The sequence below is a fragment of the Colias eurytheme genome, chromosome 4 (assembly GCF_061535395.1).
Source record: "Colias eurytheme isolate Ceu_HAF_F1 chromosome 4, ilColEury1 Martin Lab GWU primary, whole genome shotgun sequence".
NCBI lineage: Eukaryota > Metazoa > Arthropoda > Insecta > Lepidoptera > Pieridae > Colias > Colias eurytheme.
The window spans coordinates 4,564,431-4,589,666 of record NC_142983.1 but is presented as its reverse complement, the minus strand read 5'-3'; the positions used below and the strand labels follow the sequence as shown (position 1 = coordinate 4,589,666).

The 25,236-nt window shown below is 33.9% G+C and overlaps 1 protein-coding gene across 2 annotated transcripts; it reads left to right on the top strand.

Moving 5' to 3' along the window:
• The first annotated feature begins 2,117 nt into the window (after window positions 1-2,117).
• On the top strand, window positions 2,118-25,236 carry LOC149908896 (uncharacterized). 2 transcript variants are annotated; one of them, XM_090101587.1, is made up of 3 exons: window positions 2,118-2,325; window positions 11,076-11,314; window positions 24,885-25,236. In XM_090101587.1, exons 1-3 carry the CDS (start codon window positions 2,118-2,120, stop codon window positions 25,092-25,094), a joined length of 657 nt encoding a protein of 218 aa, XP_089957713.1. In that variant the 3' UTR covers window positions 25,095-25,236. The 2 variants fall into 2 exon arrangements, with proteins under 2 accessions (XP_089957713.1, XP_089957712.1); XM_090101586.1 differs by having other exon boundaries at window positions 2,118-2,331.

Here is a 25,236-nt window from a genome sequence, read left to right as displayed (position 1 = left end):
GACTTATAATAAAATTAGTATCTAGATATAGTGTACTAAGTATAGGTACAAACTTACTTATATTTTACAAACAATTCCTTTTTACTGACAAAGGCAATATACAACTATAAAAAAAACTAAACTTAGAAGAGATGAATCTTCAATAATTTAGTCGAGCTCTACTTTTTTGTCTTCGCTTATCAGTCTATCTACCTAAGTACATACTTTTATTTAATTATTTATTTTAATTATTGAACCATATGGGAATTGCATCATCAAACAAGGCCATAATATAGGACTGCACACTATACACTTTTCAATCTCTCGAAACAATGAAATGATAGCTATAAAATAATAACAAATAATACCTAAACTAAAGAATCTACAACAATATCACCCAAGTGACAATTTTATTAGAAGGCTCTAGATATATGACATGTATATAAATGAAAATGGAAATGGTTTATGGATTACTTACCATTTTTTTGGTTTATTTTTGTTTTGCACTTTGCTCTTAATATTGTTTGTAAATTTTACAATAATTTGCTATGAATTTAGATTTAATTCCAATAAAACGATTGATAGGTACCTACCAGTTAAGAACTTTTTACAAAAATGAATAGCTACCCTACTGCGATCGACATATCAAACTTTACAAAAGTTGTTCATTTCTATGGAGATGTCTTTTTGGGATTTTTTTAAGATTTAAAAAACAGCTTGTCGTGTTGTGGGTGTATCAGTATTAAGTATTGTTAAAGTGGTAAGCTGCAAAAAGGCGCACACGTTATATAAGCCGCAGGCGCAAGTTTCCTCAAAACAGATAGGCACCTCAATTTGTTCGCTGTTAGATATCAATATAATCCCCGCGTCATTCACAATGTCGCATAAAGCCCTATGTTGTATTGTGCTTTGTAATCCGAATGTTGACGACTGTTTTCTCTATTATGCCGTGCAAAATAAACTCAAAAATGGCATCTATTCTCTGATACCTATTTACCTGCCTAGTCACTTTTTTGACTCCACTAGGCATTTTAATAACGACAAAGTATACGTTTAGTAATAAGTAACTAATTACATTAAACTTGTTAGTATTTGTGACAGTCTGCATAATCTAGACAGGCACTTAACAAGAAAATAACATTATCTTACATTGACCCACATACTTAGGCAGATTTAAATAATCAACTAGTTGGTTTTACATGGAAATATCTTTACAACATTGGTATTATGATATATGTATTTTTATTGTGACATTGAACTATAATATTATAATTAAATATTGTGCTATGCCTATTTATAAAATTTATTAAAAATAATAAGGCATATCAAAATATGAAGTTTTCAAGAATATCCATATTGAGCACCTAATACCTACCTACCTATTGACTCTACGACTCTACATTTTTACACAAAAGCTCTACGTGGGTAAATTAAGTACCTACTTGTTATAAAAACATAGAGGAGATATATTTAATACACTTTTTATATTGTTTCACTCAGCATAGTGTAGTTGTTATAAGCTACAAGCGCAAACATATAAGTCCTTCGCAAAAATTAAATCCTACTCGTATATTCATCAAATATTCCAACAAAGCAGTTCGTGTTATGTATGATATTTTCCGAATGCATTTACCGTTTAAGTATTATGAATTACAAGGAGGGGTTACTGGTTATAAAGGTTTGGGAGCGTCGTATTGTCACTTCCATTAAGCTCAGCGAGGGGCGGGGCCGGCGGCAGCACGCCCCGCGAACGCCCCGTTCACCCCACACGTTGTTCCGACGCGCATCGTGACACCGCTCCGCGATTCACTTACACGATTTACTCGGAATCGCATCACATCTCATTATCCTATAATTACTTACGTTAATCGCTTATCATTCGCCGCTATCTGCTCTGATATACCCTTAAAAAATAACTGGCTCTGTTACAATTAAAATAGACTGTTCGCAAATTGCGTAGCTAGAGTAAAGGACAGTGTTTAAAATCAGATACGTGTGAAGTGTAGAATGTGCGGTAGAGTATAATGCGGGGCGGCGTGAGGGAAACAGTAGCAGTGCGTGTGTCGAGTTGGCGGTGGCGGTGAGTGTGAAGCGCGTCCAGCGTGGCGGAGAGTGCGAGTGGCGGACGCGAAGCGGGCATGGGCGGGGCGGGCTGGGCGCGCGACGCGCCCGCGCTGCTGAGCACGGCGCTGCTGCTGGGCGGCGGCGGCGCGCTGTCGGACCGGCCGCCGCCGCCGCTCTTCACCATCGACAGCATCCTGGCGCCGCGCCCGCCGCCGCCGCTGCCGCCGCTGCAGCTGCACCACCTGGCACACACGCCCTTTCATAGGGCACATGAACTTTTCGGTAAGTGTTACGGGTCATTTCCTGAACCCTTGAAGTTTTGTCAAAGATTTGTGCAAGAACTATGAATATTGTTTTTTATATTATCTTGTTTTTAATGATGTCAGATGGAAAATTTCTGGTACCTAGATGTAGAGTCTTTGGTTATATGTATTACTAGCGGTCCGCCCCGGCTTCGCCCGTGGTACATATTTACGTTTTCTCTACATAAAAACCATCCTCGTACTTCAAGGAATATAATAGAAAAGAATTATCGAAATCGGTTCAGCCGTTCACACGTGATGCCATGACAACGCGAAACGGGTGCAGACCCGCCGCCTTTTTATAGCTCCCGCCGCGAAGCGCGTCGAACGCGGCAACTGATACACAAAAATAATCCTTATGGCTGCATGATTCTGTATTCACGCGCGATGACTTATAGCGTATTTCATGTATAACTTTGGTGTTTCTACACCGATTTACATGATTCTTTTACTATAACCTGCCCAGGAGTATGAAGAATAATTGTGCCAAATTTGGTTAAAATCCGTCGTGTAGTTTTTGTTTCTATAACGAATATACAGACAGACAGACAGACAGACAGACAAAAATTTTACTGATTGCATTTTTGGCATCAGTAGCGATCCCTTATCACCCCTTCATAGTTTTTTTTTAAATATATTTCATGTACAGAATTGGCCTCTCTACAGATTTATTATAAGTATAGATTATTGAAATTGTAGAGAAGCTTGTTTCTTTCGTTTTTTGAGGATTACCTAACTTAGGTACTTCAATGTCAAATGAAAAGATACCGAAAGACAATAACGTTATCTCGATAAGGTTAACATTCAGAACATAAAAGTTTTAACGGTGTTTGAAAGCTTTTCATGAATTTTTATCAAAATAAAATTGCCCTACTGGATTTTTTAACAGGTGGATATACGTAGAAGAACTAAAATATCCTAGATATCAAAGTATTAGCACTGTGTTTTTGTCAAAATATGCACCATAAAATAGGCGTATCTATAGGTGTTAATAAACAATCAATGTAGAAATTAAAAAAAGGTCATATTGTGAGTTTGGGTAGAATTATGTACCTACCTACCTAGATTTATCTTATGTATGTTAACCAGAACCTACCTTAACCTTTCTTAAAAAAGTGCCAATAATTTTTATCGGTTATAGGTATAATTTTAAATTTTAATTATTATGTTATTACTTATTAGTATGTACCTAATAGTAGGTAAGATATCCTATCCTACCTACTATTAATTATGGGTATTGTGTGGTAGACATAAGTAGATACTATTGATATCTGAAGATATTAATAAATGTAAATTATCTTGTCCAACACACTTCTCATAAGAATAAGGTGTTCTACCGCGAAAAAGGAGTAGCCAAAAATCATGTCTGCAATAAAAACGCTTCAATGCAATAGGAAAGAAGTGTTAGTGTGGAATTAGTGCTTCTGAAATAAATTTATAAGGAATTTATAGTAAGGACGTGTCGTAAATTTAATCTGTTGGTTTATTAAAACACTAGGCTGTTTATTCAACGACGTAGTTTAATTAATCGCCTAAATGACATCCAGCCGTTTCGTTCAATACCTACATAACATTTAATTAATTAACTTGCTTATATTACCTAACCATTTCATATACCTACTTTTGATTAAAATTTGAATAGTTTTAGTTAATCATATTATTCATCGAGCTATTTAATAAAAGCGAAAATAAACTTTGAAAAAAAACTACATATACAGGGTGTACCAAAAAGTAGTGATGAACGGAAGCTGAGAGGTAGAGGACCTAGAGGGCTATCCGAATCACCCCCATGTATGTAATGCGATTTTTCGTATTTTCGGAGTTATGACGATTTTTTCAATTTTTCACCTATCGCCGAGTACGATGATATTTTCACTCATGCTGACGTCAATGATTGCGGAAGATGCTTGATTTTTTTGTGTGCTAAGCTGAAAGATAGGCCAATTCAGTATGGTAACATTTACTATCGTTAGATCTTTGAATGGAATAAAAAAAAGAATGAAATGGCAAGAAAGATAAAATTACCCAGTATGTTCACCACTTCAAGGGCCCGTAAAAAAATAAAATCACATAAAAAAAGTTTTCCGTTTGACTTTTAAAAACTTGCTCTATCTATCAGATAGCTACCCTGAAAATTTCATTTTATTATTCAGAAGGCTTCAATCGAAAAATTTGAATCTAAATGTGGTAAGTGCAAAAATTGAATTAACATGATGATCATTAAAACCAATAAATAGGTGTTTAATTACCAGAAATTTTTAAAATAACCCCGCTGTTGCTCAATGCAAGTGCGACATCACCGTAAAAAGTAGTCTTTTAAATGTCTGAATGCCCTTTTATCATTTTTAATGGTTTCTTCTGCTACTATGAATTTCCGGGTTATTTCGTCCAAATTGTGGCAGTCTCTCGTCTTTGTAGTATCCCCACGGAAAATAATCAATAGGGTTTATGTCCGGGGACCGTGCAGGCCAGGCTAAAGGGCCAAGATACCCTGAAAGATGGATTGGTCGTTGCAGCCTGCGCATGCGCCGGTGAAGCCTGCCTTAAAGCCTGGCCTCCACGGTCCCTCGACCTAAACCCCATTGATTTGTTTCAATGGGAATATTAAAAAGACTTCGGCTACTTGAGAGAATGCCACAATTTAGACGAAATAACCCGGAAATTCATAGTAACAGAAGAAACCATTAAAAATGATAAAGGGGCATTCAGACATTTAAAAGACAACTTTTTACGGTGATGTCGCACTTGCATTGAGCAACAGCGGGGTTATTTTAAAAATTTCTGGTAATTAAACACCTATTTATTGGTTTTAATGATCATCATGTTAATTCAATTTTTGCACTTACCACATTTAGATTTAAATTATTCGATTGAAGCCTTCTGAATAATAAAATGAAATTTTCAGGGTAGCTATCTGATAGATAGAGCAAGTTTTTAAAAGTCAAACGGAAAAATTTTTTTATGTGATTTTATTTTTTTACGGGCCCTTGAAGTGGTGAACATACTGGGTAATTTTATCTTTCTTGCCATTTAATTATTTTTTTTACATTTCCGCAATCATTGACGTCAGCATGAGTGAAAATATCATCGTACTCGGCGATCGGTGAAAAATTGAAAAAATCGTCATAACTCCGAAAATACGAAAAATCGCATAACATACATGGGGGTGATTCGGATAGCCCTCTAGGTCCTCTACCTCTCAGCTTCCGTTCATCACTACTTTTTGGTACACCCTGTATATCTATACCTACATAGGTATAATAAATCTGTAGAAGGGTCAATTCTGTATATTGAAAATATTGAAAAAATAAATAAGCACGGGGTGTTACTGAATCGATACCAAACCCAAATATGTGATTAAAAAATTTTTTGTCTGTCTGTCTGTACTCTGTATGTATGTTCAGGCATCACGTGAAAACTAATGGTTCGATTTCGATGTAACTTGGTATAGGTAATCATACCTTATTATCCTGGGCATAAAATGGGATACATTTTATCCTGAAAAAATACGTAGAAAAAAAATCATAATTTTTCAGTTTTATAGACCGACATCCGCGCGGAATAAATAAATAAATATAATATGTAGGTACTTACCGTCTATATAAGTCACTGTTTGTAGATTTTACCCTCAAATGGCAGAGTAGGTCTAAATTTTAATGACTTCTCTAGGCAAGTAGTTAAATGTTATAGAGCCAAATCATTTGCCTTGTTGTTTGATTGAATCATTCAGGCAGTTAATTAAAGTGCATCGTTTAATAAAATAAAAATCTCATTTAGATAGTTGGCCCGCCTTATTTTTTGTCAAAATACATAGATGTAAGTTGGTATGTTGTTGGTTGTACATACTACGTACAAATTAAATATATAAACTTAAGAGAATAAATAAATTGAATTAAATATGTGTTAAAAATTATGGTAAATAAAATAGTAATAGTCTTGTAAAAAAATATCTTCTTAATTATTATTTTAGTATTTTAAAACCAAACAAGCATTCAAGAGTCACTTGCTTAATTTTTTTAAAGAACTCAATTTTAATGGTTTGCTTATTTTTGTTCCTAAGTTTAACATAAGATGATGTACAAAAAATATGGTCACCCGAGCACAGAAAAAAAATATTCCTGTTTCATTAGGATCCCGAAATTTATTGTATTTTCAGCATTTAGCATACGCATACCTACAATTCCTAATCCAATGGCTCAAGAGCTTTGATTCTCAATTACAAAAATCCTAAAATTTACTTAGTTAATTACTTGAAAAATATTGATTTAATATAAATGTGGGAAGAGATTTTACTATCGTTTTATTAATTAAAACAAAAGTTATATTTTGGAAAGCTAAAAAGCTTCTCTAGAGTGGCCATGTTTTTTAAAACTCTACAGGTATTAATTGTTCAGTATGTATCGGCATTTTTCTTTTTAAGTAATGGCGGAAATTAAATAGTTAAGTTTTATATAATAATGGTTAATTTGTTCTGAAAAACGGAAGTAAATGAATTTAAGTGACAATAAAATGCCATCCCTACTGATTTTCGATTTTCCTAGATTCGCGCGGCGGACCTTTAACCGCTCTATTGATACGGAAATTGCGTGTATGATAACATAAGCTCAAAATATTGCTCACGCGCGTAGCGTTTATCATAGATCCTCATAGAGTTTAAACAATTTATGAAATACAAATAAAAATGCGCCGGACGTACCTACTCTAAATTTGTGCCACTCTGTAGAGTATGTACCTACTAAGCATTTTATTGATCTTACACTCTCATAAATAGGTAAGTACCTACCTACATACCTAGTCCATGTTTCTCAATTATGCGATTTTCAATGCTTATGTGCTAGATAGATCCCTCATTACTTAATTGTATACGTACAAATTCATTATATACTAGTTCAATATGGTCTCAGGACCAAACGTGGAAATTCCCTCCCCACAACCCAAACCTGCAAACTTTCGTTGCATAAATACAGGAAACAAAACTTGATTTTGAACCCGTTGAACTAATTTTCTTTTGTCATCGCTTATAACACTTTAATTTAGAATATTATGAAAGCTTATTCAATATTATATCAACAACATATTTGGAGTAGGTAACCTTACTACCTATAGGCCCTACTACTCCAAATTGTGTAAAATTTAGAAAGGAAATAAACTATTTTTATTTTTTTTATTATTTTTATAGGTAAGTAGGTAGCTAATAAAACATTTCCTTCAAACATAATCTATGATTTGTAGAGCAGAATCATTTGAGGGTAAATCGAAAAGCTTTTTGTATTAAGAAGATATATGAATGTATGGACACAAGTATACTTTTCTCCTTTTAGAGTGTTTCTAAAGGTAAGTAATACTTAGAAGTATGCACATATTATATTTTCGGTATCCACGATTCTGTAATAGGTAGGTAAATAAAAATTCATTTGGCGCAGCGCAGGGCCGAGAAATTGTTTCTGGTATTTGACGTTTACTTCCTGAAAACTGGAAAATATTATAAAAAAAAATAGTTTATTTTCTTACACCAGTTACATAAAATATGACACGTAACTGAAGCAGACATGAGTAAAGCAAGATATTCAATTAGATATTGATGTAGAATTTTACCTAAAAGCCATGTCATATTCACGTTTGGGCGGTTTGTAAAATATAAAATTAAAATAATTTTGGAATGTTGTCTGGTCCCATATGAAAAGTTTCTCAAACCTTACAATGCACGTTTCACACCTTCTCAGAAACTAGTTGGGCAACCCAGTGTCGGATTTACCATATTGACCGACCTAGCCCGGGTCTAGAGCGGCATAATTTTAAGACGGGCGAAATATAAAAATCAATCAAATGGGAGTTACCATTCAAATAATGATAAAATTAGACCATCTTTGAAACACTGTGAAATACAAATTAAAACAACTATAGGTCCAAAATGTACCTAATAATAAATTATTTAGAATTTAGGTAGGTACCTACTTTTGAGCATGTGCAATAAATTGCCTTCTGTAAAGTTTTATTGAACAAAGCTCTGTAATTTCAATAAAAATAAAATGTAGTTTTAGCATAAAGTGAAATGAGCTGGGCTGAAAACAGTTTGCAATTTGTACTTGAATAAATATTCTGGGGGCTTGGGCGGCATCCGCGGTCCTTAATCCATCCCTGGGACAACTAACTTTAAAATAAGATTAATAGACTAAGAATGTAAGCATATTGGTGATTATACAGGGTGTCCCACTATTGGTTACTAAGCGCGAAGGGACTTGTAGTTTTGCATACGCCGATCACGTAAAAAATACTTAAACAACAAAATTACGTCAAAAATTTTTTGCTAAATTTTTCCAGAAAATCCATGTTTTCTTCTCTAGCTTCGCGCAGCCGGCATATACCGCTTCTCTAATGTGAGCATTTGGCTATGAAAACATAATCTTAAACGATAGCTCACGTGCTAGTGGCAAAGTTGGGCGGGTTGCTTGTTATGGGTGTACAACATAGAGTTTTAAGAATTCATCTATTTGAAAAAAAATGCGTCTGGAATTTTATAAGTATTTTTTACGTACTCAGTGTATGCAAAACTATAACCTTCTTTGAGCTTAGTATACCAACAGTGGGACACCCTGTATAGACAGGATTATGTAATAATGATAATAATAATTTTCAGATAATAGAATTGGCTTTATAACCATCGAATATTATCTAATTGTCCATCATTTTATAATCATAAAGTCATATTATGGTAACGTAGGTTGACTATTTAAATAGGTATCCATAGTGTACATCGTTGCAAATAATAATAAAAACAGAAAAGCTTCTAAGTTTTATAAAACTTTCGTTTTTGCAATGGATTCCTGATATAAAATGCGGTTTAAAGGTAAGAGGGCATCGGTTTACAAACTGTCTACATTAACTGACTACTTTGGTTAAGTAGGAATAAGGAATACGGTGCCTCGGGCGAGCCCTCGCGTCGCGGTTCGGGATCGGAGGGGAATACAGGGTTTATCTCAATTAAAGTATTTTTTCCTCTATAAAAACACTTTTAAATTTAAAAATATCTGAAGGGCTTCTGAGATTGTTGCTATAGGATAAAGGAAATGTAAGTTCGAATGCATTTGTGTAAATATTTTGATGTAGGTAATAAGGTTTTATTAATTTAAAAGTGTTCACTGATATAAGATTATGCATATAATATCTAAATCATGACGTGTTTTTTTTCTTGCGAGCGTATTTTTGAAGTGAAAACTTCTTTAGCGGCGTTGAGCACTTTTTCTGTAATGGGTATAAAATCTTAAACTCGCGTCAGGACACGTGAACTGATCGAAAAAGCGTAAGACGGATACCATTCCAAAATATCAAACATGCTCAACGTTAATAATCAAGCTTTCACTTCTGCCGGCACTCCCGGAGTACAACCCGTCTTTTTTTTAATTGTAACAATTTAAACAACCTATTCATATCCAAATTCCAAATCTTTTGTCACACAAATATAGGATAATGTTCAATATTAATTGAACATTATCCTATATTTTATAGAAGCATTTATAAATGAAAACCTTAAAATTACTCATCCACTCACATGAGATCTTAAGCTTTACGAATTGTGTTTACATCAAGTAATCACTACATAGTATAAAACAAAGTCGCTTTCCCTGTCCCTATGTCCCTATGTCCCTTTGTACGCTTAAATCTTTGAAACTACGCAACGGATTTTGATGCGGTTTTTTTTAATAGATAGAGTGATTCAAGAGGAAGGTTTATATGTATAATAACATCCATTAAATAGTGGAGAAGTACTGTTATTTTTGAGGTTTCTAATGTGATGTCGTAAATAATTACATTTTTTTCCGCTTACATTGCAAACGCAGACTGAACCATACGAGTTTTATCAAAATAATGTACTAAGTATTGTACACATTGAAAAGGTCTACAGAAAAGTCCGCGATGGTATATGTCTATCTCTTATGGATAACCCACAATAACTTTTTTTGTCATTTACTTTTTACGAAAAATAAGGGCTAATTTTCGAAGCGATTTTAACCAATACAGCATTAATCCTTAACCAATTAAATACCTTGAATACATTGTTCATTTAATATAGATCTATATGGCCCTTTACACCGTATGATTTAAGTGAATATTTTCGAAGATATTACAGATTTCAAAATTGCGGGACGTAGCGTTTGCGGCGGTACTGGCCGGCCGCCATTGCACCCGTGCGAAGCCGGGGCGGGTCGCTAGTAATATATTAAAAGAAAACCGCACAGTTTGAGAACGGAACATCGATAGCGTCTTAGCGTAGCGCCGCTAGCGATAAAAGCTTTTATGCTTCCATCGGAAATAATACAACGTAATACCTCACCGAGGTTAAAGGAAATATGCAAAAATATTCAATTCTTATTTGTAGCGATAATATTTTTAACGGTTGGTGAAGTCCGTCTGCTGGCTCAGAGTGCGGGGTCGACGAGGGCCTTAAGCTGGGGTATTCATGCTTCGCTCGTCTTGCCGCATGCTAATTCTAATACAGTCTGACGTTCGTGATTCTCCTCTGTTTGTATTTTTTAAGATTTTTTGCCGAATGTGACGCAAGATCAGTGGAGTATTTGCTTTCTTAAAGATCTGACGTCATTTGACGTTTGTTTTTTTTATGTGGAAAATGTTTGATTCCTAACAATACATCTATCCTTACACCGAACTAAAAATAAATTCTAACCAAATAATCTAAAATAAAAACTTGATAACCCTATCTATTGTTCACAGGTGTTAGCAACGCAGTGACAAATGCCAGCAACTATGCAAATTTGTATGGTGGATACGCGGCAGCGGCGTTGGCGGGTCTGTCAGGCCCTCCCCCCAAACGCAAGCGCAGACATAGAACAATCTTCACTGAGGAACAATTGGAGCAGCTAGAGAGCACATTCGATAAGACACATTATCCAGATGTGGTGCTTAGAGAGCAGCTGGCGTTGCGGGTCGACCTAAAAGAAGAAAGAGTTGAGGTATGAATCTGTCAATTTTGAGTTTTTATTACGTATGTGTATTTTTGAATCGTTACGTAATAAGGAATAAAAAAAGTAATAAAATATAAGATTATAACCTGAGATATGAAAAATATGAGACACAATTTATAGTAACATAGTAACGTGCCTATGTTTTTTTTGATAGAGTGGGTAGCGAAAATGTTTAGAATCAAATATTTGGACGACACCTTTTAATGGATGACAGTCCCAAAACTGGTCCATTGAATCAAATTGTCGGGTATAAAAATATTTACCTACATGTGTAGTTAGTTTACTCATAGACCGATTTTAAGATTTTGACCTTTTTAATAAATAACAAAAAAAATACTACAAGGTATCCCCGAAGTTTTTGCGTTCTTGTTGACCTTAACTTTTATCATAATGATTAAATCATCATGAAGTCATTATCTCAAAACCTGAGGTGTCCTGTTGCTTTAAAAAAATGGTCTAGCTGAACGCAGAAGGGCGATAGGTACTAGATTCTACTTCATATTAAAATCAATAATGAAAATATTAGAAACACTCAGTGCCTTGAGTTTTTTAACAGTTAATTCTTCACAAGTATCACATAGTATCGTAGTAATATCGATAATTCAGAAGAAGGCAACATAATAATTAGTAGATATTTGAAACCATGAAAAATTTACTTATTAATCATGCTATAGAAGTATAGAATAAACTTTAAGACGTTGTATGTAGAGTTGGTAGAGCTCTAGGCTAGTGCCTCAATATCCATATTTACAATTGTTCTAAATAAATGTATATTCACACCAACACTACTGTAGTGAAACGTTAATAAACACCAAAGAGTCAATAAGTAAATACAATGACGTGACATCTTATACACGCCAACAAAATGTGGGTGGCCCGAACCAAAAAACTGTATTATGTTGAAGTACCTTCTGTCAATAGTATAATCTACTAATAGGTTTCTCTTTATGTTTTTAACTTGTTATAGTAAAATAAAATACCTTATTTATGAATCATTTGTGCGTGTAGTATGTACTTAATTTAAATTAAAGGGCAATGTATGATGACACTGAGATATTATGCAGGTAGAGCAAATAGGAAAAAACGATTGCATAAATTGTAAAAAAAAATCAACTGTATGATATACAATATGAATACTTACTGTAAAAAGAAACGATAGTTTAAGCTTATGACAATAAGCAGTTTAGGCTTCATAGTTATACTCGTAGTATGAAAAAATAAATATCGTTGCGAGAATTTTGGGCAGTTAACCGCGTGCAGGGATGTTTACTGGCTACCGGTGTTGGTCGAGTGTGTGCTAAGCACTCAGAGAGCCACCCAGACAGACAACGCTCTATTATTTGCTTGACCGCATTTCTTTTACACAATGTTCTTGCGCAAATTTTGATTTTCGTGGAAATTTACAAGTTTAAGACAAGTACTTGGTTCATTGAAGGTTTAGTTATGACAGGTATAGAAGGTTATCAAACATACTATATTATGGTTGATACTGAGATAATTAAAAATGTTGTATGATAAAGTATTAAATATTTTACTTTTTTTTACAAAAGACTGAATCATGTAAGTATGTTTACCTAGTATAAAAACTCTACATGTTTCGACAACCAAATAAAAAGTACACAAAAAGTAAGGCAATGGACCCATTATAGGTAGAGTACCTGAATAACAAACAAATACTTATTTTAAACCTTATAAGTTGTGGAAAATCGTGCCTGTTAGATTGATGTAGAAACCGTCAATAATCAAATAAGAAAACATTGCAATTATACAGATAAACATCAGTCCCACCTGATTAATTTAAGTGGCTCTGTGGGGCTTCACCCGCGCCGGCACTCGGCGGTCGGGAGTAGCCGACGACACGTACAACTAAGTGTAAACTTTTTATTAAAGAATCCATAGTAAATCAGCGTCAGTACACTTTTCAACGGAGAATTTTACCTCGGGGCAAATAAAAAGGGACGCTCGCGGGTGAGACGGCGCCGCGAAAATTAATCTGAGTTAATTAAATTTGATTTATTTATGCTAGCCTGAGCCGAGGGCTGGGAAAACGTTAAAAGCACAACAATGCGGCTAATGAGGGGTCACTTATAAGGCTTTTTCTCGGATAACGGAGTTTTCGCGATTTACGTAACTTGTAACTTGGTGTTTTCGTTTAATGATTTTATTTCCTTGAAACCTTATTGTTACGTATTTTACATAACTGTTAAGATCGGTTAACCTTTTCATATTTTATTAATTTTTGCTTTGTTGTTCTTCATTGTAATTATTCATATATAAAGTTACTTTTTATAAAGGGATTAAAAATCTTATCAAAATTATTTAAGCAAGGTACGTTAGATACCTACCTACGTAGGTATGTAATAAAATATATTTAAAGTTCTATGTATCTAAAAACATATATGTAATAGGAAAATTAAAAAAAAAAATACCTACTTACATTATATTACCCTTAGAAGTAATTAGCTCAGAGATTAGACCCTCAGAATTAATTTGAAAAATTAAGATTAGGAATCAGGAAAATTTTGCCTTATCCATATCACCACATCACGGTGAAGGAAAACATTGTGGGGAAACCGGCATATCGAAAAATCAAAATTTCGAAGACATTTCACATCTGCCAACCCGAATTTGGTCAGCGTAGTGGATTAATATAAGGCATATAGACCTAACATGAGTTTAGGTACAGTCTACACAGCATTTTAAAGTATATCAAGTCGTTAGCGATTGCGTAAAAAGTTTTAATGGAAAATTATACAGCGCCTCAAGCGGTCACTTAGAAACTTCTTTCGGTAGCTGTAGTCTTAAAGTCTTAAAGTAAAAACCCTTTCCAAATTTTACCACCGGGAGTCACGTCTTTTCACGTTTTCTATTAATAATAATCGATACCATGAGTAACTTATTTGACAGATGCTCTAAATAAATACACTTTCGATTCCAGTAAAGTTCACGTTTACTCGCTATCGAATACATTGATTCTATTGGTAACTCATGGTAAGGGTCAGTTCGAACATTACAAAAGCGTTGATAAATAATGAGTGACATCAAACATGCTTTTATATTATTCAATATTATGTAATTCATCCATCGAAATTCAAAGCAACAACAATGAACAAATAGAGCACAAAAGGGACACGCAAAATTTTTGCACTGTAGGTAAATATCTATATTATAGTAATGTAGCTAATATCTGGCCTAAATAACGGGTGACTATATTTATTTATTTTTCTCATAATCTAAGGTTCCCGGATACGACGTGTAACAGAAACTATAGATATGTTAATAAGTAGGTACCTATACGTAACTGATTGAAAACTTTATCCTTTTAAAAAACTGAACTGTGTTACATATTTTTCAAAATCAATCTCAATTTTTTCAGTATTAAAAAGTCATAAAAAAATTCGGAGTTGTTGTTTCCACGATACCAACCCAACAATCAACCAACTAAGATAAATTATTAAACGTATAGATTTGAAAATAGGAGAATGAAGCCAAAAAAAAAAACAGTTTTACGGTAACAATGTTGGTTTCGTTGCCCCTGTATTTGCGTAGCGGCAATTGGAAACTGCATTATTAAAACGCTTTTGTTTTGCCATCACAACACTCTCTAAATCGAGTTTACGTTAATTTAACTGTTTTGTTCTTTATTTATATGTTTTTATTAATTAACTTTACATTTGAAAAGGGTTTTTTAGAATACAGGCAATTGTAAGTTGTAAAATCCATTAAGCCCGATAACAAAGTAAAATTAAAATTTATCTAGCACTGAGCCTATTTTGTCACAAAGAGAAATCATGAATTTCAATACATTACAATATATGTATCAAAATCTATAAAAAATACCAAAAAACCACTTTTAGCTTTTAGAAATTAGGTTATTCACTAAATATACCTACCTAATTTAATTTTTTAGAGGAAAAAAATACTGTCATTTTCTGAAAAAATACTGTTATTTTAAGGTTATTTTATACGTAAAGTAAATGTCGATGGATGGATGGATTTGATTGAATTAATTCGTCTTAAAAATTATAGGTAAAAAGGAAAGAGCTTTTTTAATTAATTATTGCTATAAATATATCTATTATTACTGATTTTAAACTTAAACTTCTTTTATTCATAAAACTATAAAATTTTATCTCTATATACTGTGAGTTGTGACTCTACTAATATTTCTAGACAAATCATTATTTAATAAACGGCAAGATTTTTGTATATGAATGTATGATCACGAAATAAAACAATTTTATGTACCTACCTATCAAATTTTCAAAGATGACCTATAAAAATAATCACTGGGAGGAATAGGTACAGCCTAGAAAAAATTATGGCGTGTAATACTTTAGCTCTATGATCTATCACAGAATAATTACTATTATAATTATGCTCATCTACAATTTATTAGATATTGATTCAATTTTATATATATTTTTGATAATTTGTGTGATTCGTAGTTTTTAGTTTTTTGTGCAATTCGTGTTTCGTAGCCGTAACGGAATATCCGTACGGCTACGAAACTACAACATCCCCGAAACGTAAAAAAAAATTGATACTCAGTAAAATACAAAGCTTGTTTACCTTCTGAGTATAAAAACGTACCTTCTACCTACCTACCTACTGAATATATAACAATTAACAACTTTTTAACTTAAAAATTGAAATTAATTCTACAGAAGTTAGAATTTGGTATTGTACCTTTACATTACAATACCAAAATTGAATATGTAATTCACTAATTACATATTCAATTACACACTTGTATAAGGCTCAAATCGAGTGGATGTTAATGAATTTCGTCTTATATCTTATTTTTCCCTTTCCTCGCAGATGAGATCGCTCGTACTGTCAATATTATTTCTCGCATAATGAAAAGACAGTAGAGGGTTGGATATCATTGTTTTGTGGCGCAGACGTTTCAACTCTTTGCGTAATTAATAATTAAAGAGACATGTAATCTCGACTTGTCTCGCGAAGTGGCCCGCGGCGTACGACTTCATGTCGATGTTGATCTTTATTACGAGCGCTGTCTGATTAAATCTCTGGGGCTTATTCATCTGGCTCAGTGTTTTCTTTTGACACTCGTAATTAAATGATAATATATTAAATTGCGGCGGTTGTCGGATCTTTATTAAGATGGGAGGGTGTTATTCATTTATTTGATTATGGTACTATGTACCTATAATTATCAATCTACTATCTAGTGATGTTTACAATCATTGTTCATTTGACTTTTAATGATGTCTATTCCAATTTATGATATTTTACGATATTATAAGGTTTATCGATTTATTTACGTCATCGTCATCTCATTTTTGATTCAATAAAAATGTACAGGTAAATTAGCTTGGAGAAATTTTTGCGTTTGTAGTAGTGTATGGTCAGCAAATAAAATAAAACAACATTTTATTTTTAGTTTTTATTTTATACAGGGTTACTTGTAAAACACCAGCAACCTCGCAGGACAAGATAGCTAACATCATAAATAACAACATTTGTTCTACGACTTTTGGCATAACGCAATAAATTATTTTTAAATGATTTTTTAAACTTTTATTGTACTCTCCTTACATTTGTAAGTCTATGTTCTATTAATTATCGGATGGACGACGCGACGCCCCCTTCCCCCTCTCGTTCGCTTTTTGTTTACGTAATTTTTGGGAGGCGTAGAGTTTATAATATTCAGACGGAAAATTAAATGAATATTTATTTTTGTATGAAAATAAAATCTAACAAATTATCAAAAGTCGAAATGTTGTTACTTCTGATGTTAGCTATCTTGTCCTGCGAGGTTGCCGGTGTTTTACAAGTAACCCTGTATATATAAGGGATTTTAAATTAAACTATATGTGTTTCTCCTCTGAAAAAGATGAGACTTTATTTTAATATTTGCACATTTAACATACATATAACTTTTACATTAACAATGTTACTAAAATGAAAAATTTACTAACCTGAAAAAGAAACGACATTTAAAGTTTAATTCTTTAGTTTGAGAAGTCAAAGGCTTGCCTCGACCATGTTTTAACACTGGAGCCATATTGAATTAACAATATAAAGTTACAACACTTACACACAAATTAAACACTAGTTATGGCCCTGCCTTCATACAAAACTGCTGAATACGCCGTTCGCACGGGAATAGAATGTGGATGCGATTTCCCTTATAGCATCCAAGCTTACGTCTTTATAATTATTAAACTGTATAAATTCATTCTTTAACTCCGGTCTGCATCGTGCAGACATGGGTGTAAAAGTCTCATTTTAGCTATTAAATGTAGTTTTTAAGTACATCTGAGTTTTCATTTGGGGCCTCCGGATGCGGGACATGTAATTCACTTCAACAAATATTATAACAATAATAACAAATAATAACAACAATCAACAAATACAAAATTTATCAATTAAACTACGTACATAATAATTATAATTTTTGAATGAAATGTGCTTTATGTTCTAACGCTACCAAACGACTGCACGTGGCACCTGCGGACAGCGTAAACTGGTTTATTCTGGTTTTGTGCGTGTTTCCACTTTCCACTATCAAGTGACGATTTATTTATTTGTTTTGTTTCGTAATTATTATGGTCAAATATTAATTATGAAACAAATTATTATGGACACGATATTTTATTGTTTCACGGTAGTCGCCTTGTCGTTTGCTCAAGGACGTAAAATTGAATGATATATTTTTTTTTATAAAGTCAAAACCATTTTCTTTCAAATAAAAACTTGTTTTTATTGAAAACAAAAGTGTTGCTAGGAATAAGTATAAAGTTAAATAGTAATGTTAGGATATCGAAACATTTTTGTATAGGCCAGAACGATATAGTGGAAACGCGCTCTAAGATCTGAGTAATATACACACCACTACATATGCAAAAATTTCTCCAAGCTAATTTACCTGTAACCCTCTATGGCGCTTTTAGTTTTTTTTGCACGCCTCATAAGCGAAGCGTTGAGGTGGGTACTACTGTCACTTCGCGCAAAACATCTGATTTTTCAAACTTAAAATGTCTTTATGTATCATACATTGCACTTGTAAGATAATAAATACACACACATATTAAGAAAAAACACTATTTTTAACGTTCATGATATTTTTGATGTCATTTTTGTTATTTAAACTAGTTAAAAAACAGTTTAAAAAAGTTCTGTCTTGGACGTCCGTGTGTCTGTATGTGCGGATCCTTTTTCTTGTTAACACGATAGCGACCGAAATACTTTACTAATCGAGTCTTTTTTTTTCTCTTACGCTTGAGTATGCTCAGGAATAGAACCCTTTCATTTTTCAGGGTCTGATTCGATGTGGTTTAATTGTTATTAAATAAACAAAAATAATAATTAATAAATATTTATTAAAAAAAAATTATGAGGCGTGCACTTTTGGATTTTCCAAATTATTTTTCAATTTAGTAGCTACCTATTATAATAGGTACTTAAATGAAGTTATTAAGTAGAAGTTACATGTTTTATTTTTATTTCATAACCAAAGTTAGCTCACACGATACTTTTCCTAATACAAACAATATACCTACATCGCGAGTAAAGCTCGAAAGTGAATTAGAGAATAGGACTCTACATGACTCTATGTACTTAAGTATTTCATTTATTTGTACGCGCGACCTCTTTCCAGTAATATTTATTTCGCATAGTTATCAAAATGCAGCAGAATGACAAAGTATCCCCAGACAGCGATGAACAAGAAAAAGTGGGCGTGTCGCTCCGCCCAACGACATCGGGTTTCCTCATCACGCTGCACAGCCTCCCCCGACAGGACTTATCTCGTAATAGCTAGCTATATTAAAAGAGATACTCGCAATGTGTTACTAAGTAATAAAGCGGCGCGGCGCCATTTTGTCTTTTACTTCCGCAATAAAGCAATAACGCTTTTATAACTGAGCAGCGATCCGGCATGAAGTGATCAAAGAGTTCTGCCCTGCTTCGTTTTCCGCTTGTTACTCCTCTTTGTTATGTCAAACGAAACGTACTCGAAGAAATATTTCAATTATATTGTTTACTATCATTTACTCGTCATATGTATCTTATGTACCTAGGTATACCTACCTACGAAGATCGCAATATTGAAAGAGATGTACCTACAATAAAGCTACAATTACTTTACGTCGTTTCCATCGTTACGATTGATATACGTAGGCAGGTAGGTACTAAGTAATTTTCAGAAAATATCCATATCCTCATTTTTAGTTTATGAAGTTCTACAATTACGCTTTGCTTTTTGCTTAGTTAAAGGAAATTTTTATTAAAAAAATTTCAACGGAGTAAAAATAAGCTTCTGTCATCCTTCAATTCAAGACATATCAGACGTGAAAGAAAAGACAAACAAAAATTTATAATACCTACATATTAGGTAGTAGGTACTTATAACTTATACCAAGTTTCTGTGATCTGTGACATAAGTCACAGATCACAGAAAGGTATAAACCTAGTAGGTAGATTTAGATTGAAAAACCTCTTCGTTTCTTCATTTTAAAAATAGGTATATTATTTCTGAGCTATAAATTGGTTAATAATCTTTCTATAAAGTAATAAAAACTCTGGGTTAAACATAATTGATTAAGTTTATTCCGAATGTGGCATTTTGAAATGCCACATAGAGAACGTGGTGAAGCCGCTGGGTAAAGTATCACTCTATTATTTATGGACGCGTTCGATACGCAATACAAATTATTGTTTTCAAAGTATAACGTTTAGGGGAGAACGATGTTTGCAAAACGACCCCCCGGGAGCCCTACGCCTCGTCATCGCTTAACGAATTTCATTCTTACCCCTAATACATTAAGTCCTATTTTGCGAAGAAATTTCAGTGATAAAATACTTTTTCGATTTACGTCCAAATCGAGGTTCTATAAAAGCAATCTTTTGACAATTGAATTTCGATTCGGCTGACGTATTGTGCGTAGATAGGACTTTATAGCAGTATAGAAGGGCGGTCATGGGTGTTTGCGTGTGGTAATTGATACGAAGTGACAGACACTAGGGGATTCTCTCTCTGCCTCCGGCCGAGGAGAGGAATGATGTTTTGACATTACCGAAAATAGATGGGTGTGATTTGAAGTGCCCTTTGTGGAATTATACTCACGAACGGCATCTTTAATATTGACTAATGCATTTCACTGCTAATGGGGAGTTGAAATACGACAGGTGTAAGAGCTTTCACGCAGCTTATGAAAAATGCGAGATTTGTCGCAGTCCTTGTGATGGGCTTTTAATTAGTAGATATTAGCTGGGGGCACTACTTTTAATTTAAATTCACTTTTTAGCTTTCATCATCATAGTTACATATGTTTATAAATTAATATGATAAGCTTATTAGAAGTTCACCAGTTTCTGCTCTTAGGTATAGGTACTTACTTATCGACTTAACATTTTATAGTACAATATATATAGGTACCTAAATATTCACTATTTTTTTATATTGAATCAAATCTATATTATTGCTTATTAATTTATTAGTAATTATAGACATAATTTCTCAATTAAATTTAAATATATTGGAGCTTTTTCATACCTATTTAATGCCAAAAGCATTCATTCAGAATTTTTTAGGGTTTCTGTTTCATGTCCAGTTTTATTATATAAACGTTACATTAATAACAATGTCAACACTTTAGTAATATTAATAGAACAAATTGAACGGACTCCCAAATCGTGTATTTTAATAAAGTGATTTTACAATTATTATCCTTCAATGATTGAAAACAGTAGTGAATGTAAATTAAATCGACATTAAAGTATCAGAGGCGGATCAGGCGGTCCATTAATAAATCAGTTCGCTAAAACCGTAATTGTAATCTCAAACATGGCGGAGGGGAGTTGTTTGTTCTAACAACATTATTACAATAAGTTTGGGCTCGGTTCGCCGCCACTCCAAGCCCAGTGCGCTGTTCACACGCCATTCTACGAGTATCAATGTATCGATATCACGTTTAAATTTAACCGACTATTATTTTTATTAAAACTTAAAAGCATATCGAGGCAAGTGGTGGACGAGAGTTTTGTTTGATAAGATGATCACAATTTGCTTTATGAAATCTGTTTTACCTTCTAATCTGTAATGAGTAAGATAGCAGATGGACATAGGTTTGTTGTTGGCTTAAGTATTGTTAATAGTTACTTTTCACGATCTAAAATATCTTTATTTTTTGCACTTATTTTGATAAGACTAGAATCTGAAAAACGCTTCAAAATCTGTTCTATGGTTCACCTACCAAGCGGATACCTACACGGACATAGTCTCCTCATGCTATTCATACAATATAACTAGTGTATAGAATATCTATAGATAAAAAATATGATTCTAATATTTATAAAAACACAGACTAGTTCGTAACCCAATTGTCCTGCCTGCCTAGCCCCAATTGTTCTATGCAGGGTAATGATGAAAATAAGTAAATATGTTTAAGCATTCTTATTGCCCTTAGGTCATAAGGCTGTGGGGATGACATAATTATTACGAACATAAATACTATAAGTACCTACATCAATCATCACACGGAGCTGTTTACTTCAGACGCTAAGACGCTTTCAGAAATTCTGAGAATCTTGATTCAATTCGGTATAATTGGATGGTGAATATTGGCGGAAAACGTTGTCCGCTTGCCGTCGGCTACTCTTTGTGGTGATGTGAGAACAGGCGTCGAGGCGTGGTACGCATAGCCAGAGGCTGCCCCGCCCCTTGTCATCTGGTCGTCTTCCCAAACCACACTCGTTACGCTATTAGCACCACTCTATCATATCGTACAACAACTTAATTGATCTTCATGCAAGGGGCATTAAAATTACAATGCGCAGTCTCTTGTTTAGGTTATTTTTTTGCATACTGATAGGTCGAAGGGAGGAAAATATTCATAATTTAAGTACTTTTAACTTTTTCTGTTAATCTACTTCTAGCTATTTAAATATTACGTTGTACCGCATTTCGGTTCGCGTTTCAAAGAGGTAATTTCATAATCAGTGGGAGCTAAGTATTACCAAAGTTAATTATTCTATCCCAAAATCAATAAAGTTTAACGTAGCTAAACTAATAATCTACCATAGAAGTTCTACAATACCCTCTGTTTGACTTTCGTATACCGTGTCCCGGAAGCTTTGAAATTATGTAATACGGATATGCATATTTCTGAGCAGTGCACCGACTACAATAGAATTTGATAATTTCATGCTCTCGGTAAAACAATTGTGTTCCATTCTATAGATAGAGGGAAATGGAAGCTTATTAGGTATGGGTGGTATGGGTCTTTCAATAATACGGAGTCATTGGAATATTATGAAAAGGGTGCTCGAATAACCTTAATGTTAACGCATTAAGCGCGTTACACACGGTGAAGATACTATAATATTTTATCTTAAGATACTGTTATATTTTATATTACAGTACCTGTTACAAATGACGCGAAATTTTGTGGGTCATTTGTAACAGGATGGCGGTTCTACAGGGGTCTTAGTACGCAATGACAAAAAGAAAAATGATGGTCCGAACGCTGATACAGGATGCGTTAAGATACTGTAATATAAAATATAACAGTATCTTAAGATAAAATATGATAGTATCTTCACCGTGTGTGACGCGCTTTAGTCCTGGAAGTTTACAATTCTTTCAGGTATCTACTTTAAAGTTTTAAAAAATTTACCATTTATACATAATAATATGTAAAATGTCCTATAATATATATGTGTATTGTGTAATTTAATTTACGTCTATGGTGGTGTGACTTTTACTCTTGCAAATAAAGTGGTTGATTTCCAACGTGTTGTCATGAACATAATTAGATTTCAAGATATAATCAAACAATGAACGAGTTAACTACACAAAAGCGTGCGCACAAAAGAGCGTAGAGCTAATCTTATTGCGGGTGAGGACAATAGTTTGAGAGAGGAGATACGATCGCAGCGAGTAGCTGCAGACGCCCTCAAGTCTGTCGGTGGCGGCCATATTTGCCGCTCGAATGGTCCAGAATGCGGCAGCCGATGTGCGAAAAGCCCGTCGCTCATTATCCGAAAGTTAATAGGGCTTTTGTCGGGCTACCGACCGACACTTGTAATGCAATTAACGCGAACAATAGCGGTATCGTTGACGAATTATTTTCGACGCCTTAAAAGTCAGGGCGATTAAAAATGAACGGATAACGTCATGCTATTATGTTTATGAATATAGCAAGTGATTTAAATATGCTTCTGGGAAATTCTTTTTGTTAATAAAAACGTAAGATCAATATTCTTGAATGGGCTATTGTGTTTCCACATGAGATAAAACAGAGAAATATAAATAACAAATTTGAGAAGTTACTTACCTATACCTATCAATCAGCTATAAACCTAGCAGATGGTTTTAAAGAAGGTGTCATTTTTTGCTTTATGTACCTACCTACATACTTAACGATAGCATAATTTTCGTTTCGTTAATATTTTAATATATTAACTAGGTACCAATAAATTTTGCTCTGCACAATTTTGCTTTTGTCATTACAAATACAAGATCAACTCGGTAGTTAAATATTATCCTTTCCTTTAATATTACTTAACAACTAATTTGATATCCATCAACCAAATAGAGGTCATGCAAAATTCAAATGGCAATTGGAAAAAAACTTTCTTTAGTGTTGGAAATAAACTAACGAAAAAATAACAACAATGTAAGAAAAATACCTATAGGTTCATAGAATAAAAAGTAAGCTTTAAATATTTAGAAGAATCTATACCTATTTAGAAGATAAATATAGCGCAGATAACGTTATATATAAATAAGCATCTACAAATCAAAGCTCACCAATTGTTTGTAACTTGTTCACAACTTAAATTAGATTTAAATATATTCTCAATTTATGAATGAAGGAAAATTGCAAAGAGACCGCTGCCCAGTATGTTGTGACGGTAGACATAAAGGCAGACTTGCCGACCACACGCAGAGCTCTGATACTTATCGGCGTTAAGTCGAGTGGAAGCAGCTCAACACGTATCCCAGGAAACCTCATTCGAACAAAAAAACCGCCATTCACGAACTTGGATATTATCAGTCCAGTAGCTTGTCACGCTTGTTACAAAATTCGGGCCATTCATTGTCCGCGGACAACGATAAAATAATATAATGACGTATTATTGATTGACTGTTGCTGTACAGCAAATTTGAATTGGGTCGGCTTCCTGTTATAGATATTGGGATATCTTTTCAAAGATGCATACAATTTTACACACGACTTAACCTATGTTGGTGCACCTGAACAATTTCACAGCACTAATACGTTTGTTGATATATTTTAATGTTTGTAGGATTATCGTTTTGCATTTTGCATTAATTGTTGAATTCATTCATTAGATAGGTCCATTATGAAACGAAATATTAAATATTTTGGGTTTGTAGATTCTATGATTTGATAAAAATATTTTCATCTTTGATATTATGGCTTTTTTTACAATCCAGTAATTCTGATCAATATCTGCTGTAAATAGAAACCCACCTTTGAACAGAACCTCAATACCTCACCTACCTCGGTACCTCCAAAAATTATAACATTGAAAGCGTTAATAGATTTTTCTATTGCTACAGGTATGGTTCAAGAATCGTCGGGCCAAGTGGCGTAAGCAAAAGCGTGAAGAACAAGAGAGGCTTCGTAAATTACAAGAGGAGCGCGCTTGTGGTCGCGCCCTTGTCCAGCAAAGGGCGCACATGGCGTCGCCTGTGCGACCGCCGCCCGCGCCGCCCACACCACGACCCTACACCGACGAGTCTGAGGACTCCGACCTAGAAGTCGCTTAAGTGATAACAAAACAAAACTATTCAGTGATAAGACTCGTCAGTTAGACAAAAGACAGTTTTGGTGGTTTCGGCTCGTGACGTGAAAGACTTATGAGAGTAAGACTATACATACATGTGATGGTGTAAATTGAACGTTGTCGAG